At 42.4% G+C, this 19,814-nt stretch overlaps 1 protein-coding gene across 1 annotated transcript; it reads right to left on the bottom strand.

The window, feature by feature from the left end:
* Nucleotides 1-906: 906 nt before the first annotated feature.
* LOC134460164 (tripartite motif-containing protein 16-like) lies at nt 907-12,184 on the bottom strand. Its single transcript, XM_063212621.1, has 5 exons — nt 11,556-12,184; nt 8,715-8,948; nt 8,451-8,607; nt 4,960-5,019; nt 907-2,292 (listed from the first exon to the last, which is right to left on the bottom strand). The coding sequence occupies exons 1-5, from the start codon at nt 12,162-12,164 to the stop codon at nt 1,775-1,777; spliced, it is 1,578 nt and encodes a 525-aa protein (XP_063068691.1). The 5' UTR covers nt 12,165-12,184; the 3' UTR covers nt 907-1,774.
* Between the last annotated feature and the right edge of the window lie 7,630 nt (nt 12,185-19,814).

Raw genomic sequence — 19,814 nt, 5'->3', positions numbered from 1 at the left:
GCAGAAGTGGAGGGCAGGAGTCCGCATATTGGAATGCACTTCCCTGGGGTTGTGAGATACTGTTCACGAGGCCACATTAGGAAGATGATTTGACTGAGAATTCTACACACCCCTCTGAACTGAACTGAACTGCACTGCCGCCAAGTGGATGACAGATAGAACTGCATGTTTTACAGAATACAGAGCTCTTCCAAGTGTAGCCAGTGCATTATGGTAGTATACAGTACTTGTTGTACACAGTATATAAATACCGGTATATCAGTCATGGGTAAGCGGTTAGCCTTAGTCACACTTGTAGCCCAAAGGTTACCGGTTTGATTCCCAACTTGGCATGTCGGTGGGGGGAGTAATTAACCAGTGTCTACCCCATCATCCTCAATGACTGAGGTACCCTGAGCATGGTACTGTGTCGTCGTACTGCTCCCTTGGGGGGCCATTTACAGCTGCCCCCTTACACAGGTGAGGCATAAATGGAATTTCATTGTGTGCAGTGAACACTGTGTGCTGTGGAGTGAGAATGACAATAGGAGTTTCCCAGACAGGCTTTCATGTGCTTGATTAAATATGCACCAATAAGGCTGGACAGATCACTGTTTTCACTCAAGAACAGGTGAATGTGGTTTTGGATCCACGAACACACTCAGACAAAAATGTTTTAGCAAAATGGATTTTAATAATGTCCAACACAACCCGAAACAGAACCATAACAATGGTAACAGATTGAAAAGAATACATTCAGAAAACCTATACAAAGTGTTTCAAATCAGTTTGAGCAAAAGACAATGAAAAGGTTATCTAGAAACAAACATGTGGAAGACTGTACTGTACAAGACTTGAGTAATACTATAAGTCATCTATCAGATTCCATTGGTAACCTTTATTTCCTGTATATGTAGGAGTGTGTGTGTGTGTGTGTGTGTGTATTGTATGTGTTTTAAGGTGCAACAACCAAAATCGAATATATTGTGCGGTATTTGGAATTGCCTTCCAGAAGAAAATACCATCCATAATGGATTATTAGTGGATTCTGAACTTTTTGGCTCAAAACAACGTCCAACTTATCTCCACATATAACGCCCAACACAAATAACAGATATGGATATACAGTATGTGTACTGGCAAATACATTTTAAGTGGGCTCCAAGTTGACAAGCCAAACGTCTATAAACGACAAAAAGATATGGCGCCTAAACCAAAGACCCACTTAGCAGTTCCCAAGTTGGCACGTTTCCTTTCTAACGGATGCCGTAGGGCTGCGATTCTCAAACTGTGGGCCGGGGCCCCTAGCACATGAATGGCTTTCAAAGTATAAAACAAGTAGACCATGAAATCATTTTCCGAAACATCTAAATAATATAGTGTGTGTTGCTGTTGAGTATTTATTTCACTTGTATTGTTTATTGGGGTCAGGGGTGTGCCTCGAATAGTTGTGAACATTTTCAAGTGGGCCCCAAGTTGGAAGAGGTTGTTAACCCCTGCCATAAGGGATGATAACACAAATGAATGATACGCCAAATAAATGTAACGCCTAAACCAATGCTCGACTTAGCAGTTACCATGTTCCCTTTCTAATGGATGCCATACATGGCATCACACTGAATGATCCAAATTATCTTAACTTCTTAAAATCTTATCTTACTCTAGATTGGGTACCTCATCTTCATTTTTGGGAAAGATCCAATAAGCAAATACACATTCAAATACCCTATTTTCCCACAATATCTTGGTCTCCCGTCTTTCGGTGCAATGGCATGTGCATGTTATGTGCATGCATTTACAGAAGTTTGGCGGATGCGCCATTGCCCAACCAGAAGCCAGGATAAACTGGCTCAGTGAAGTTGTTGCGATCTTTATGGATAAGTGTCATGTTGTCAGACACGTTGTAGAAGGACAAATTGCCTGCCCTGTAATCCACATACACTCCAATCCTACAGGGGGCAGTCGCATAGAAAATTTTGTCATAACTACTCCAGCGGGAGTAATCTGCAAGCCTACATCTGAGGAACCAATCAAACGTATTAGCACTATAACCGTAATAACCATAAGTGCTCTTGGTTGTACTTTTATAGGCTACTGCAACGTGAACGTCCCCGTCCTTCTTCAGATCCAGCTCCACCTCCCAGTAAGCGCGTCTACAAAAGCCCTGTTCACACAGCACCTGCTCAGTGCCTTGGAATCGGTTTGGATGATCTGGGTAGGACTGGGCCTCTCCACGCGTCGCCATCTTGTTCCCCTCAGACAGAGAGATCGCTCTGTGTGCCGTGTTTGGATCCAAAGTGAGCTTGAAGCAGTCTGGTGGATAAAGAGAAACATGTTACATATTCGTCACATATAGTAAGTAAGTAAGTATGCCTTTAATAATCCCGCCATGGGGAAATTCGTTTGTTGCAGCAGTAACATACAGATAGTGCAGAGACAGAAGACAGTGTACATACAACAACACAGGATAAATACTTAAAAAGATGTTTAGGAAAATATAAATGTCTCTGTTAAAAACCACAACAACAAGTACATTAGTAAAAATGAAAGTGCATTGTAAAAAGTGCATTAGCAGCTTCATAAAATGGAGGAGAGGGTGCTAGGACAATAATAAATAAGTAAGTTAAAAAGTTAAAAAGTTAAAAAGATAAAAAGACCATCACTACCATCCCTACCACCACCACCACCATCAACATCATCATCATCATCATCATCACCATCACCATCAACATCATCATCATCATCATCATCCCCAAGGCTACCGCAGGGACTTAGTGTTATTATATAGTCTGACTGCAGAGGGAAGAAAGGCCCTGCGGTACCTCTCTGTTCTGCAGTTTGGGTGGAGGAGTCTACTGCTCAGTGCAGGGGGTGGATGGTGTTAGCCAGGATTGCTGACAATTTCGTCGTCATCCTCCTGTCCCCCACCACTTCCACAGTGTCAAGGCTACAGCCCAGGACAGAGCCAGCCTTCCTCACCAGTTTGTTGAGTTTCTTTGCCTCAGCTGCTGTGATGCTGCTGCCCCAGCACACCACCCCATAGAACACAACAGAGGAGACCACAGAGTCGTAGAAGGTCCTCAGTAGGTTTTGTTGAACCCCAAAGGACCTCAGTCTCCGCAACAGGTGGAGTCTACTCTGGCCTTTCTTGTAGAGAGCCTGGGTGTTGTCAGTCCAGTCTAATTTTTTATTGAGGTGAACTCCAAGGTATTTGTACGTGTCCACAATGTCTATGTCAATACCCTGGATGTTTACTGGTAAGAGAGGGGATTGTGTTTTGCGCCGGCGGAAGTCCACAACTAGTTCTTTTGTTTTCCCAGCATTTATCTGGAGGTAATTCAGTTGACACCATGCCACAAAGTTCTTGTTTACGTCCCTGTATTCCCTCTCATCCCCATTATTAATTAGACCCACGATTGCTGAGTCATCTGAAAATTTTTGTAGGTGACAGTGTGGTGTGTAGTGTGTGAAATCTGCAGTGTAAATGGTGAATAAAAGAGGAGCCAGCACCGTCCCCTGCGGCGCCCCCGTGCCACAGACCACAGTGTCCGACACACAGCCACTTATCCTCACATACTGTGGCCTGTTGCTCAGGAAGTCCAGGAGCCATGCTGACAGATGGTGGTGCACTCCCGCACGATCCAGCTTGTCCCTCAGGAGATCTGGTTTGATGGTGTTAAAAGCACTGGAGAAATCATAAAACATGATTCTCACAGTGTTCCCAGGCCCCTCTAGGTGAGACAGGGCCATCTGGGTGAGGAAGATGACAGCATCCTCAACCCCAATGCCCGGCTGGTAGGCGAACTGTAGTGGGTCTGCTGATGAGCTCACCGGGGGGCACAGGTGGTAGAGGACCAGCCGCTCCAGAGTCTTCACCAGGTGGGCTGTCAGGGCCACCGACCGGTAGTGGTTGAGGTTGGTGGGCCGAGACGTTTTTGGCACTGGTACCACACACGATGTTTTCCATAACTGTGGCACTCTCTGTTGCCTCAGGCTCATATTAAACAGACGCTCCACAATTCCACTCAGCTGTTTGGCGCAGGACTTGAGGAGCCTGGAGCTGATGCCGACCTGTCGCCTTCCTGGTTCCAAGCTTAGCCAGTTCCTTCTCCACCTGGGATGTGGAGAGCACCATAGGGCCACCTGGAGGGCGGGGGCTGGCTGAGATGGCACCACAGGAGGTGCTGGAGGTGGCAGCAGGTGTTACAGGTGGAGGGAGTTGTGGCTGTGGCAGGGCTGGCTGGGCTGGCTGGGCTGAGTTAGCTGGGGGAGGGGTGGCTGGTTGATCGAATCTATTAAAGAACCTATTTAGGTTGTTCACCCACTCCTACTAGTAGTAGTAATAATACTAATAATAATAATACTAATAATAATAATAATAATAATAAAATGTTACATACCAGTCATGCATAGTAGATTATGATACTAATGAAAGAATTGTATTTTTTACATTATGTGTTGATATAATAAAGAAATAAATTGTCTACTGAATAATCATTTCAAAAGGTGCGACGACTTTCAAAAACCTTCACTAATCTCGTAGCTATCGTTATTGTTGAACTTGTATTGCACCTCTTATCCTGCCTGGAGCTTGGCCAACTTTTGCGATGTCTTGCAAGAAGTGATCTTGCAAGATGTGATATCAAAATAACTATACATTTTCGATATATTGTGCAGCCCTACTATGTGCTACTCACACTTTAAGAAGTTTTGGTACTAACCCAGCGTTAACTTGGTAAACCTTGACCGGGGTTAATCCGTTCTACGACGCTGATTTAGATGTTGGTTTGTCTACCGTCCGGTATCGTCCGGCTGCACTGCTCCCTTGGAGCGCCACTGGGGGCTGCCTCTTGCACGAGTGAGGCATAAATGCAATTTCGTCGTGTGCAGTGTTCACTTGTGTGTGTTGGGCTTTCACTGCTTTCACTTTCATAGCCAGAAAACCAGCTTCGTCCCTGGTCTTTGGATATCTGAACTCACACTTTAAGAAGTCCTCCCTGGTCTTTGGCTCTGGTGACTTGATGATTTCCAAGATGGCCACTAGAGAAATAGAGAGAGGAGGAAACAGGAAGTGGAAAAAAGGACAGAGGAGACAGCTGGCTATTAACAGATGTATTTTCAGAACTAGGCCTTTGCAGTCACCTTCGACTGCTAAAGGTATGTCCCTGAAACGCTGCGCTTCCAGTCTCCCATCATTCCTACCAGTCCCATCCACTTTTTTATAAACATATATTTTAAATACAAAATATTAAAGAAATATATGTAATATCTACCCTATACATAGATCAATGACGTGCATAGGCTTAAAACCAAACGACTATTGTGAAAATGAAGGAAGCAAAAAATGGGGCAAATGGTAACACTCCTATTTTAATGCTTCACTATTACAGTAGATCTACCACATTAGGTATAGTGTAATAACCATATAACATAACAATATTTAATGCCGTGCAATACCAGTGTAACACCATGTACCAATTTTGTACTTACATCATGTATTTGTGTGTAACTGGTATTACATGGTATTACATATTGATACACAGGTATTACACTAGTATTACGTAAGGGTTAACGTTCGGCGAGAAGGTCGCTACCGTGGAATAGCAGCACGACAGAGAGAATCTTTAGACCCCGACGCGGAGCGGAGGGGTCTTGTTCTCTCTGAAGTGCTGCTATTCCACAAAGCAACCGACTCGCCGAAAGTTAACCCGCTTATTATATGGATATACTTAGGCTAAATGATTCACACATGGCGGGGACATTTCTTTAGGCCTCTTTAATGTTAAGACTGTTGCTGCGCAAAACAAAACAGTGCCGTTGTGGAACACCGCTAGGCAACAGCTAGGTAGCCAGGACAACAGGTGTTGTCCATCACAGCAGCTGATTAGAGTCTTGTTGAAAAGTCGCTTTAGCAGTGAAAAGTCTTGTTGCCATTGACAGCGGTCTGTTATAGACCAACCCGTCCGTTATCGAAAAATAACAGACGTGCGAACGTTGGGGAGCCCCGTTGAAATGAATGGAGCATTCGACCGATGACGTCACAACCATATAATAAATGGTATTAAATATTGTTACAGGTTATTACACTGTACCGTATGTGGTAGATCCACTGTAATGGTGAATCATTAAAATAAAGTGTTACAGGGCAAATTAATCCGCCAAGTCAGAAGTTAAGGGCTGCTCCTATTCTTTGGAACAATCTGCCCGACCACGATGCCCCTTCACTTCAAGACACATCTCTTCCTGGAGGCTGATGGCTGCTAGTTCCACAAGCACTTTCACTTACTTGCATTCACACACACGCTCACACACTGACGCGCACACACACTCACACTTTCCAACACACCACTCTGTGAAGCGTCCTTGGGTGTTTTGAAACGCGCTATATAAAACGAAAGTATTATTATTAAATGAAAATTCCACCATTTTGAAAGTGCTGACCTCCAACATCTAATCAGCTAATGGACCTACCCGCCTAGAGCATTAACACACCAAATCTGGGACATCCTCCTGGTCAGTAGCCAAACTCGAATCAGGTCATGAACCTACCCTAGAGCATTCACACACTAAATCTTGGACAAATCTATCCACCCTTTCAGAAGTTATGGGCCAAACAAAAATTCGGCCATCTTGAATTCAGCCATCTTGAAAGTGTTGACCTCCACACTCGAATCAGTTCATGACCCTACCCTAGATCATACACACACAGCGCACGCAAAACGCTCCGCGTTTCGGGGATATAATTGATCCCACACAAATTCACAGATTGATGTTAAAACATGTACAGAACGTATATAAAACTCACTGAACATTAAAGGGGTATGCCACTATTTTGGGGCTTAATACAGTTAAAATCGTTGGCTGGGATTTATAAAGGTGGTAAAGTGTCTTATTTTTCATGTTAAGCGTTGTCTTGCTTTAAGACAAGTTAAAAGAGGGAATATGTTGCTAAGCTAGTGAAAGTCAATGGATCCGTGTAGCATTGTAGGCTCAAGAAAGGACAAGCTCCCACGCATCAGGGCCGAATCAGCTCTCTGGGCCAGGCTGACATTTTAAATAACGGTAGAACGTTACCGATGCAACTGCCGCTGTCTACAAACAGTCAATGAGACTGTTTTAGGCTACTACCAGTATAATGTATCCCACAATTCAAGGTGCAATGTACAAAAATAAATAAAAGAAAATCCACAAAAATATCGTTCTTTTATGATCTTAATTTCTATTTGAAACATTTATTTGCATAATTCTACCACCCATATCACCTACAGTTGCTAAAAGTAGCCTATTATTAATTTAAGTCCCACCGCCGTGCTGAAGTGTGCCACTGGTTATATAGACAACATGCTTTCAACGTTAAACCAGTAACATGTGCAAGTCGTGCGAAAGCCTTCTACTTGTGTTGAACGGGGTCTTATACGTCGCGCGGGAACCGCTTCTATGCACTAGGGGGGCCCGTGCTGTAATTTAGGGCCTCAAGTGCCTGACTATTCATTCCACGTGGAGATGGAACGGGGGACAACGGGGCCCCTGAAAGTCCGGGGCCCTGGGCAATTGCCCGACCTTGCCCAGTGGTAGAACCGCCCCTGCCTCGGACGATGCCCCAGGCCCTCAAACTGGCGAACCAATCACAACGCAGGATATTTGTTTTGAATCTTTGGATGCAAATCGGGCGGGGCTTTGGTCAGAGTGTTCGCACAGACACAGTTTGAAAAACAACAGGTTGTTCCCATCAAAACAATCTTCCGATGTGTAATTGATTGGGGCCACACTAAATATTCACAATCTCACATTTAGTCTGCCTTGCCAGGCTAGCGTTAGGTGCCTTGCTCTATGTCACTTCAAAAGTTGCTGTGATTGGTTTGACAGTGGGGAAACTTTTTTGTTTTCTCCACAGAGGCAGGGCATCACGCAAAGCGCGAGGACACAAGCACAGGTTGAGGACGGGGGTAGGATAATGGGAATAACACTAGGTCATCACCTACAGCAGTGGTTCTTAACCTGGGGTGCGGGCACCCCCTGGGGGTGCGCCAGAGATTTCAGGGGGTGCACAGAATTTAGTTTGTGTTGAAGTTGAGACCAAAACTCAGCTTGCGAACATTATAATTCGGCCAAATCGAAACCAAATGAATACATGTTTCGGTCCCCATGTAAAGGCATTGAGATATTGATTAGTGTCTCAAGCGAGAACCATTTTAATTAATCACTACAATCCTTTCAGTGCGTATAAACGTGTAGAAATTTGCGTTGGGGGTGTGTGGCTTATCTTTGGGACAGCTAAGGGGTGCTGTAGAAAAAAAGGTTAAGAACCACTGACATACGTGATGAGAAATTGGTGGGTCCACCAAACAAATAATGTTGGACCTGAAGAAATCCATATACACTCTCAAGTCTACCCTTCTGTAACTGAACTTAGATTTAGGAGAAAAGCAGAACCGCTCTATTCATTAAGATTTCTCTTAAGGAACTCTTACCTTTTCCAGACATCTTCACCACGTCACTCTCACAGAGTTTTTCTACTTCACTTTTCAAGTCAGTGAGAGATTTTTTCAGGTCATCAAATGACGTGTAAGAATTGAAACCGATGCTGGGAGACGGTTTGGATATGGACGACTTCAAGACCTGAAAATTCTACAGACAGTAAAAAACGTGCATCAATAAAAAGAAAACTACAACACAAAACACAACACAAAAAAGCTCAGCACCTACTAGTGATGATATGTCTTTCCTGGATATACCTGGAGGAAAAGGACTGGGTCTTCCTCAACCGAGAGCTTCTGCAAGTGAGCGTGTCCTCTCCTCAACTCAGCCAGCTCCTGCTCCAGTTTCTCCAAAACATCTTCAGCGTCTCTCACCGCTGCCTTCTGCTGAGCTCTGATCAGCTCTTTCACCTCAGAGCGTCTCCTCTCAATAGACTCCAGCAGCTCTGTGAAGATCTTCTCACTCTGCTGCTCTGCCTCTTTAGCGGAATGCTACGTAGAGCAGAGTAGAATAAAGGAGAATAGAATACAATCCAATGGAAGTCAATTCTTCATGGCCAGAACTCAACATGAAATACAATAAGTTGAAAGTGCACACCATCACCCCCCTAATAATAATAATAATAATAATTAAAAAAAAAAAACATTAAAAAAAAAACATGAAATTGAGAAAGAAGTATAGTATTTGCAGGCTTCATCCGTATTTTTTTACATTTAGATTGGAGTTCAAAAAAGAAATTCAAAAGTTGATTTTATTCATAATCAGTACTGTGAATGTCTAATACAAAGCTATACTACTAAGTCGAGTCGACTGGTTACCAACCTTGTAGGAGTCCACAGCTCGGAGCAGTTTCTGCCTTTCCTGCTCTTTCGACCGGATCCTCTTCAGGAAATCGGCTGTCGTCTTCGGACGCTCTTCCCATTTACACACACACACACACACACGCGCACACACACACACCATAGGTGCCGGAAAGGGGGATGCAGTGATGCATTCGCCTCCTCATTCTTGGGCTCCCTAAATGAGGCCTCAGCTTTTACTGCACACAGAAAAATGAGTGAAGTGCAGCAGTGGTAACATTGTTAAGGTTGTTATGGAATAATGTATCAAGAATGGGTGTGATATTTTGGCTTTTCATTCTTTGGCTGATCAATATAATTATATATATATATATATATATATATATATATATATATATATATATATATATATATATATATATATATATATATATATATATATATATATATATATATATATATATATATAATGGAATGGTATAAATACCAACTACAGAAAAATCACACCACCACTTTTAAGCTGGTTCAGGTGCCCTTCACTCACGAACACACACACACACACTTCCCGAATTGAATGAGGCACTTGGCATAGTATTAGTAATAACTTGCATCGCATTACATACAGTTGTGCTCGTATGTTTACATACCCCAGCAGAATAAACGCTTTCTTCGCGATTTCTCACAAAATATGAAGGATTACACAAAACCTTTTTTTTTCACTCATTGCTAGTGACTAGCTTAAGATATTTATTAACAATATTCTGTGTTTACTCTTTCAAAAGCATGATCACAACCCAAACTACCCAAATGACCCTGTTCAAAAGTTTACATACCCTAGTTTCTAATGCTGAATATGGCCCTGTTTAACATCAGGGACCGCTCTAAATTGTTTGTGGTAGTTGTGGATAAGGCTCTTAATGTTCTCAGATGACAAAACAGCACATTCTTCCTGGCAGAATGGTTGTTTCCTATAATATCTTTGGGTGTCCTGCTGGAACCTCACATTTGAGGTTTCCCCTGAGTGGCTCAATGATGTTGAGATCAGGAGAGTGAGACGGTCGCCCAAAAAACTAATTTTATTCTTCCTGAATCTAATGACGGGTTGATTTGGCTTTCTGTGTTGAAATATTGTCATGTTGGCATGTCCAAACAATGGACCATGTGCAGTTTCAAGGATGATGTGTGTCAAGTTTCCTCCAGTATTTTTCACAGGGCAATGTATTCATCATTCTGCGAGTATGGATCAAAAGTATAATGCATTTGTAATTCAAATGTCCCCATGAAATCAGTGGTCCATGACCATGTTTCACAGAAGGGTATGGTGTAACTTTCATCATAGGCTCCATTGACTGTTCTCCAAATGGTACTGTTAATAGTGGCCTAAAAAAGTTCCATATTGATCTCATTTTTCCAAATGACTGTCACACGCATTTTGATGCTTCTCACTGTGCTATTTGGTGTATCATATGCAAAATAACATGTTTGCATTTTTGTGGTAATGGCTTTCTCCTGGCAACCCCCAACAGCCCATCTTTCCTCAAGTGCCTCTTTCCTGTACAGTTTAAAACATTTTTTCATGTTGTCCTATATTTCACCTGAAGTTATTTTTTGGTTGTCCTATGCCTCCTGAACAATTTCCCTGGCAATGATCATTGCAATGCAATGATTCCCTTGCCCATTGGCTTGATTCCAACCAAACTCCTCATATTGCATTTCTGAATTGAAATTCCAACGGTGCCAACATGACAATATTTCGACACAGAAAGCCAAATCAACCCGTCATTAGCTTCAGAAAGAATAAAATGAAGGTTTTTGAGCGACCATCTCACTCTCCTGATCTCAACATCATTGAGCCACTCAGGGGAAACCTCAAATGTGAGGTTCCAGCAAGACACCCAAAGATATTATAGGAAACAACCATTCTGCCAGGAAGAATGTGCTGTTTTGTCATCTGAGAACATTAAGAGCCTTATCCACAACTACCACAAACAATTTAGAGCGGTCCCTGATGTTAAACAGGGCCATATTCAGCATCAGAAACTAGGGTATGTAAACTTTTGAACAGGGTCATTTGGGTAGTTTGGGTTGTGATCATGCTTTTGAAAGAGTAAACACAGAATATTGCTAATAAATATCTTAAGCCAGTCACTAGCCATGAGTGAAAAAAAAGGTTTTGTGTAATCCTTCATATTTTGTGAGAAATCGCAGAGAAAGCGTTTATTCTGCTGGGGTATGTAAACATATGAGCACAACTGTACCTTGCAAAATACTGTATGTTGCTATTCAGTCCTCACTCACCTGTTCCTCTTTATATTGGGCGGCAGCTGAGACCGTATCATGGCCCTTGTGTGTGTCCATGGTGCACAAGATGCAGACACACTTCTGGTCAGCTAGACAAAACACCTCCATCAGCTTGTTATGCTGAGAGCAGATCTTCTCCTGCAGACGCGTGGAGGCCTGGACCAGTTTGTGATTCTTTAAGGCAGGGATGTTGAGATGAGGCTCCATGTGTGTCTGACAGAGAGACACCAGGCACACCAGACAGGACTTGACAGCTTTCAGTTTTCTTTCAGTGCAGAAGTCACACTCCACGTCCCCTGGTCCAGCATACGAAGCCGCAGCAGCAGGAGCATGAGGAGGAGGAGGAACAGCAAGAGAAGTGTGAGACCCCCTGCTCTTCATTTTATCCACCAGCTCTGCTAGGATGGTGTTTTTCTTCAGGACAGGCCGTGTAGTAAACGTCTCTCTGCACTGAGGGCAGCTGTGCTCTCTTCTCTGGTCCCAGCAGCCACTGATACACTTCATGCAGTAGCTGTGTCCACATGGAATTGTGGCGGGATCATTCAACAACTCCAAACAAATGGAACAACGCAAGGGATCTTGCTCTTCAGTAACAACTGCAGACATGTTGTTTTAGTTTTCCTCTGCTAACGCTGTTCCTAAAGTGAGATACTCTTTTTAAGACGTTTAATTTCTGCCACGTTCCGAGACGGCCAAAACAAGTATGAAAGAGCAGGAATGTGTACATCGACTCACGTGACCCGGCCTCACCCAACTGATAAGCACCTACACGGAGGAATCTCTTTCTCGGCCTTTTCACTTTTTAACTGTAGCAACGTTGACCAACGAGAGCAGCCAGCAGAACGGATAATGCTACCTGTGTATCCTCGCGCCTTCCTCAACGAGCAGACAGAGCTCTCTCGTGTGCAGGTGTAAGCATACAGCCAGCATCCATTGCTACGCTTGCAGCGGTTCATCCGTGGCGTGATCCAATCATCCAAACTTTTTCTGTTCCTCGCGCTGGCCTTCTGGATGTATGGCGGGAGGCGCTCTCAGCATCTATGGCGCATTTCCGCCCCCTGGTGTCTCATTATCAGAGTTGCACTTACCATCAAAATGAAGTAGCCTAGGCCTATTCTAATAGACCCAGGCTATATTCATTTGTTGTTTGAGCATCAAACTGGTGTTGTACATTAAACTTTTGTAATGTGGTCTATCATATGTCTACTGTACACACTTAGGCCTATGTGTAGGCCTATTGTGACAAGACTAGGCTACACCACGTAGGCTATAGTAGACATTTATTGCGTAATTGTGTAGGCCTACTTGAGTAAGGCCAAAAAGAGATCATAGAAAATGTAAACAGTGAAGTGTAATTAATATTAATTGACATGGGCATTCTTATGGGTGCATGGTTTGTTTACATTTTAAAAAAATATATATATACTCCAAATATCATCCAAGATATTAATACATTTGCTGTTGTTGCCTAACTTTTGGAATTATATTCGGACTCTAAGTAGTATATTATGTGGGCTTCATGGGCTTTAGATCAGAGGGTTGCAGGTTAGAATCCCACTACTCCCGATCTAACTCCAGCGCTGAAGTGCCCTGCAAGGTACCTAATGTTATTTACTGGCAGTCAACCGTATGTAGGTACTAGATCAGGGGCCTAATACTACAAGGCTGGTTCAGGTTCGGTTAAGAGGTAAATCATCTAATAGAAGAGCCTGGAAGCTTTGTAGTATAGGCCCCAGATGTGCTCGAGCAGATGTAGGCCTAATAAGCGTTTACAGGTAGCAATTTCTCAATGCATGAAAAGGAAAGGGGGTGCCCACCAAAATGATAGCCTAGTAAACCAGCGCCACCTGCTGGACGCCAATCACATTTAGGCTGGTTTATCAGGCTACCAAAATGACTAAAACCGGCCCTGGGTGGATCAGCACTTTTATTATTCAGATAGGACCGTGAGAGAGACAGAAAATGAGTGGGTAAAGAGAGACATAGATGGGGAAAGATGGTCGTAAATGAAGGCGTCTTCTTGGCGTAATGGTACAGCGAGCTCGCTAACCCACTGAGTAATATCCATACACACACACACACACCCCTTACAGTTGGTTTTTAAGCTAATGCTGACAGCACGCAAAACCACCTCATCTCAATCATAGACTACTGCCTAACAAAAAGTTGTGTGTGTGTGTGTGTGTGTGTGTGTGTGTGTGTGTGTGTGCGCGCGCATTTGGACAATTGTATATGCCGTATGACAGCCTCCAGAGCTGGTGTGTGAATGTGTATTTGGAAAGAGCTTTGAGACAACTTCGTTGTTGTGATACTGCACTATATGCGTAAATACATGCCGTTATTGTTGTTGTAACATCAAGTTCAACCGACTCACACGCAGCTGACAAATGCACTTTCCCCCCATTGCAACTGCAGTACCCAAATAGTGACACAAAAAACATAAAAGTGTTACCCCTTTAAAATGGGAGACAGAGAGGAAAAGGCCCAAGAGGCACCAATATGAGACAAAGGAAAGCAAAATGGATCTATACAGTGAGGGAATCTTCCAATCTTTTCCTGTGATATACTGTTAACTTAAAAAGGTACACTGTGCAGGAAATGGTCAAAAAAAGGTATTGCAACTATGCTGCTCATTGAAACTGGGCAGCCTATTGCCAAATTTGATCTGTGCATGAACGTTTATAAGTAATAACCAATTAGGCTATTTTCTATTATGGTCCAAGTACAGTCATTTTGCAGCTAAAAATGGCTATTTTTGGAAATTCAAAATGGCGGATCATGGAGAAGATCCCCCTTTTCATGTATGAAAAGTGCAATTTCCCGAGTCATAATGAATACTTAAAATTTGATGGTGGTGGTAAGTATTCATGAAAAAGGTAACATCTTTACGTGGGAAGCATGGATTCTGGAAATAAACAACTACAATTTTCACACAGTGTCCCTAAGTAATGTTATGCAACAGGTTTCTCTCATTATGCTTATTATGTAGAAGGTACGTAAATGTAGGCTACTGTGTGATACTTCCACTGAAAGTGATACAATGCAATGGGAAGGAGACCATCTTGAGGCATTTATTCTACAATTTGGAGGACCATCAGAAGTCCTCTACTGGAATCTATAAGGAAATTATGTACTGTTTAAAAAAAACTCAAAGGGTGAAGTGTGAACATCATCATTTTATTTCTGTGTAGTACGTACTGTACAGTATACTACACGTACATGATAGATCAGAAAAAAAGAAAACAGTAATTCCTGGCTCAAAAAAATAAAGAGACCTGAGCAACGCCCGATATGAACATCTTCCAAACCCCCAGGCCCAGTTAACCTGAATATTGAACACACAAGGCACAATATAACAACATGTCACACTGCTTTGATAAACACGGGCGTAACTATAGCAAGATCAGCAGGTGCAGTCACACCAGGGCCTGTGACCTCCAGGGGCCCTTCACCATCCCCAAATATGAAAATAAAATGACAACTTCATTAAATCCTGATTTGGTTGTGAAAAGATTTGGCCTTTATTGGTTTACTGGCTATAGTGAGTTCAAATGCATTACATTTCCTCAATGAAACCCAACCCTGATGTCCTAAAATAGTGTCATCCTGTGAGGGCCCGTGGTGGATACCGGTGACGTCCCTGATAACAAAGACCCTACGTTTGGCTTATTTGCTGTAGGCTCTATGACCAAGTGAAATCTCTGTGTTAAGAGAGGAGTTTTACTGATGTATCATCGTGTAAGTAAAACCCCGGGTAAATGGGTTCTGTGAAATTTGTTTTGACTTTGTGTAGGAGAGTCATTTTGTCAGACACACTGTAGAAGGACAAAATGCCCGCCCTGTGATCCACATACACTCCTATTGTAGAGGTGGGGGCGATGGGGATTTCAGTGTCTTCATTACAGTGCCAGAAACGGCACCTTTCAGTTAGACAGCACAGGCTCCATGATTTCTTATCATCACGAAAATCACAATCACTCTTTATGCTCTTGTATGCTATCGCAATTTCGGCACAAGACTCCTCATTCTCCAGGTCATTCTTCAGGTCCAGCTCTACCTCCACCTCCCAGTAAACACGTCTACGAAAGCCCTGTTCACATAGCACCTGAGAATATTTTGTGAATCGGTGTGGATGATTTGCACAAGACCGTTCCTTGTTTCTTTCTGTCGCCCTCTTGTTTCCTTCAGACAGGGACAAATTTCTGTGTGCCGTGTTTGGATCCAGTGTGAGTGCACAGGAGTCTGGAGTGGATACAAAAGGCAAATACATCTCGTTAAATAATTCACACATATAGAGGTATGTGCATACTGTACATGTACACCTGTAATTTGTGCATGTAATTTAAGTCCCAAGGAAAACATATTCCTGCCTGAAGACTGTTGTAGGAAAGCTATTCAACTGTGTTATGCTCACAAGTGTAATGTGATGTAGTGTAAATAGTTCAACACGAGTTCATTTAAATTTTCACTCCCTTTACCTTTAATCCACAACCTCACGATGTCCCCTCTCCTCTTGAAAATGGCATTATATTAGCTGGCGCTATTATCCAAAGTGACTCACAGATACTGTATTGCAGGGTATTGGTTACAGTCCCTGGAGCAGTGTGAGGAAATGACAAGGGCACTTCAGCCATTGAGGACGGAATGAATTGTTAAGGGTGGGAACTGAACCTGCAACCTTGTGGTCTACTGTCCAACTCTCCAACCATTACACCACAACTGCCCATTATATTGATTCATTGGACAAAAACTTGATACACAGGATATCTGCTACTCACACTTCAAGAAGTCTTCCCTGGTGTCCGGCATCTCCACACCCTTCACTAAAGAAATAGAGAGATGAGCAGAGGAAGTTGAATTGAGTAACATCAACCAACTCTGTTAACAGGAAACAATGTTGGAAAAAAAGCTTGGAAAAAAAATCAATTAAACAATTGCATGTCTTACTTCAACATTTTGTTTTTTCAATGTCCATCAATATTAATAACATAGCATGATGTCGTGTTTATTCAAACATCTACTGTACGTGTAATAGATCTTTAGTGCAGTAAGAGTTTTGAAGGAAACTACTGCTAAGAACACATTACTGCATGGGTGTACAAAACCCAGGCCTAAGGCCTTGTACCTACCATGTTTTCACTTTTTCTCAGGGGAGAAAACCAGAACCCTTCAACAACAAAGACTCTCGAACATTTTCACTCAACACTCAAACCTTTTGGAGCCTTGCCATTCTGTAGAGAGGGGGGCCCTTTCTTCTGGTCTGGCCATGGGGCCCATGGACGGGGGCCTTTCTTCTGGTCTGGCCACGGGGCCTATGGAGGGGGGCCTTTCTTGTTGTCTGGCCACGGGGCCCATGGAATCATAATTCGTCCCTGACTGGTGCAACCATCTTACTGTACCAAGATGTCCCCTGAACAACATTTACCTTCTCCTGATAACTTGATCACATGCTTGCGGAGTTCTTCCACTTCACTTTTCAAATCTGACAGAGGGTTACTCAGGTCCTCAAATGACATGTGTGGCCTGAGAGTGTTGCTGGGGGAAGGTTTGCATACAGAGGACTTCAGGGCTTGAAAACTCTACAAAAGGTGGAAAGGTAGAAAATGCATACATGTATCAAACAGGCATAGAATACAACAAATTGAGTAAAACATGCAACATCTGAAAGCCCACCTAGGAAACTCCCATTGCCATTGTGACACAGCAGCACCCTACATTTTCAGCACACAGTGCTCACTGCACACAACGAAAGTTATGCCTTATCCGTGCAAGGGGGCTGCCCCCAATCGCGCCCCAAGGGAGCAGTGCGGCGGGACGGTACCATGCTCAGGGTACCTCAGTCTTGGAGGAGGATGGGGGAGAGCACCGGTTAATTACTCCCCCCACCAACCTGGCGGGTCGGGAGTCAAACCAGCAACCTTTGGGCTACAAGTCGGACACCCTAACCCGGAATGGGCAATTATTTTAAAGGGACACTGTGTGAGATTTTAGTTGCTCATTTCCAGAATTCATGCTGCCCATTCACTAATGTTACCTTTTTCATGAGTAATTGCCACCACCATCAATTTTTAAGTATTCATTATAAGTAGAAAAATTGCACTTTTCATACATGAAAAGGGGAATCTTCTCCATGGTCCGTCATTTTGAAATTCCAAAAATAGCCATTTTTGGCTGCAAAAATGATTCTACTTGGACCATACTAGAAAATATATGTTTAGTACTTAGTAAACTTGTCATGTAAATATGAAATTTGGCAATAGGCACCCCAATGAGGAGCATAATTGCAGTACCTTTTTTGACCATTTCCCGCACAGTGTACAAACCCCAACTCCGGTGAAGTTGGGACGTTTGGTAAACAGTGAATAAAATCTAAATGCTATCATTTTCAAAACATTCAATCTATTCATTAGATGGAGAATAGTGAAAAGACAACATATTAAGTGTTAAAACCGAGAAAAAATATTGTTTTGGGGGACACATGTACTCATTTCTAATTTGATAAATGCAACACGTCTCAAATAAGTTGGGACGGGGATCAGTGAAATTTAGTAAACATCCAAATAAGATAAAACAACAAAGAAGAACATTTCAAAATGAATTGTACTGACGGACAATATAGGTGTCCAGGTATAAGATCATCACAGAGAGGCTGAGTCAGTCAGAATTAAAGATGCAAAGGGAATAATTACCATAGTTATTACATACATTTTTGAATTCCCTTTGATTTACCATGATTGGGCGTATATAAGACATATTATTGTCATTAAAATCATTGTATAGGTTCATGGCATCATGAAGTATATATTGGCTGTAGTCTCACTCTAGCACTCCAGGAATTAGAGCTATTGAAAATTGACCATATTAAGAATGCTTAATGCGTGCAAATGATATAGGGGTGTAACATTCTCCTAAGCACCTGAGCTCACTTGAAATAGACCCAGAAGACATGGGAAACTGTCCTTTGCTTATAGAAGTCAGCAGAAGTTGTAGAAGTCCATTCTTTTTGACAATAATAGAGCACTGCACATCCTGTGCTACAGTGAAAATGGACCATCCAACTTGTGTTAGTGCTAACTTCAAAAGTCAGCCTCCATGATGGCATGCGGGTGCAGTAGTGCATTGGTTAAGATGTTCTCACTCATCTGTAGAGTTAAATACAGTGCTGAATGGTATAAATGGGTTTTAAACAGCATGAAAAGCCACTCATGCATTATATTTTTAAGGAAGATCTTCGAGTACTGCCACATAGCAAGGTCAAATTGCATTCTCTACTATGTTTTAACAGTTTGGCTCCGTCATAAGGACCAGCGGGTGATAAAATGGTGGGCTTTTGGTCAAGACCTGTCACACTGTAAGCACTACAGAAAGGAAAACATAGCAAAACATGACAAGGAATACACCCACCATTTAAGCTGGTGAAATCATGTCCAAGATAGGAATTAACACTGTTTTTTATGTAAAATCATCTCATCGGTTAATGTATTTAACTGTTAAGTGTTGTCTTTTGTTTTGTTTTTAGTCTTCCTCGACATTTGCTGCCTTTTATTGTCCCCGTCCCAACTCTTTTGAGACGTGTTGCATTTATCAAATTAGAAATGAGTACATATGTCCCCCCAAACAATATTGTTTCATGGTTTTAACACTTAATATGTTATCTTTTCACTATTGTCCATCTAATGAATAGATTGAATATTTTGAAAATGATAGCATTTTGATTTTATTCACTGTTTACCAAACGTCCCAACTTCACCGGAGTTGGGGTTTGTACCTTTAAGGAAAGGGCCACATTTGTTTTGATTATTGACCGAAGGGCTAGATATCACAGGCAACTTGTCTGGGTCATTAATAAAAAATAATATGCACTGACATCATTTGTTGGCTATATAACTATATAAGTCAAACCATTAGCCATTTTAAGAATGTTGGGTAAGAGTAGCACTTTTCTGCGGGCCAGTTGAAATGACTCAGCATGTGGCCTCCGGGTCAAAGACGAAACAGGGTTTTCAGGACTCCAAAAAATAAAACTGTTCCCTGATACCGTTCTTCAACTTTTTTGGGTACATTGGAGTGTAGAGTGATTAAGTGTATTATTTTCTGTTCAGAAAATGGTAAGGAACATGCATTTTACCCCATTTTCACCCATAAAATGTCATTCAGTGTAATACGCTGTTAAACTGTTAATAATGCAAAAAACATATAGATGACGTTAAAAAACTGAAATAAGCTACATACCATAGTAAAGGCCTATATTTAAGG

This window comes from Engraulis encrasicolus, chromosome 12 (assembly GCF_034702125.1).
Source record: "Engraulis encrasicolus isolate BLACKSEA-1 chromosome 12, IST_EnEncr_1.0, whole genome shotgun sequence".
In the NCBI taxonomy this organism is placed as follows: domain Eukaryota; kingdom Metazoa; phylum Chordata; class Actinopteri; order Clupeiformes; family Engraulidae; genus Engraulis; species Engraulis encrasicolus.
The sequence above is the reverse complement of the archived record's forward strand: the minus strand, read 5'-3'. Positions and strand labels throughout refer to the sequence as shown.

Bases quoted from the DNA above. Each gene is read 5' to 3' on its own strand.
- LOC134460164 (XM_063212621.1), bottom strand. From the start codon at position 12,164: ATGTCTGCAGTTGTTACTGAAGAGCAAGATCCCTTGCGTTGTTCCATT. The intron at 8,608-8,714 runs GTATATCCAGGA...TACTGTCTGTAG, and splicing joins ACCCAGTCCTTTTCCTCCAG to AATTTTCAGGTCTTGAAGTC. The intron at 2,293-4,959 runs GTGAGTTCAGAT...TTTATCCACCAG, and splicing joins CAGGGAGGACTTCTTAAAGT to ACTGCTTCAAGCTCACTTTG.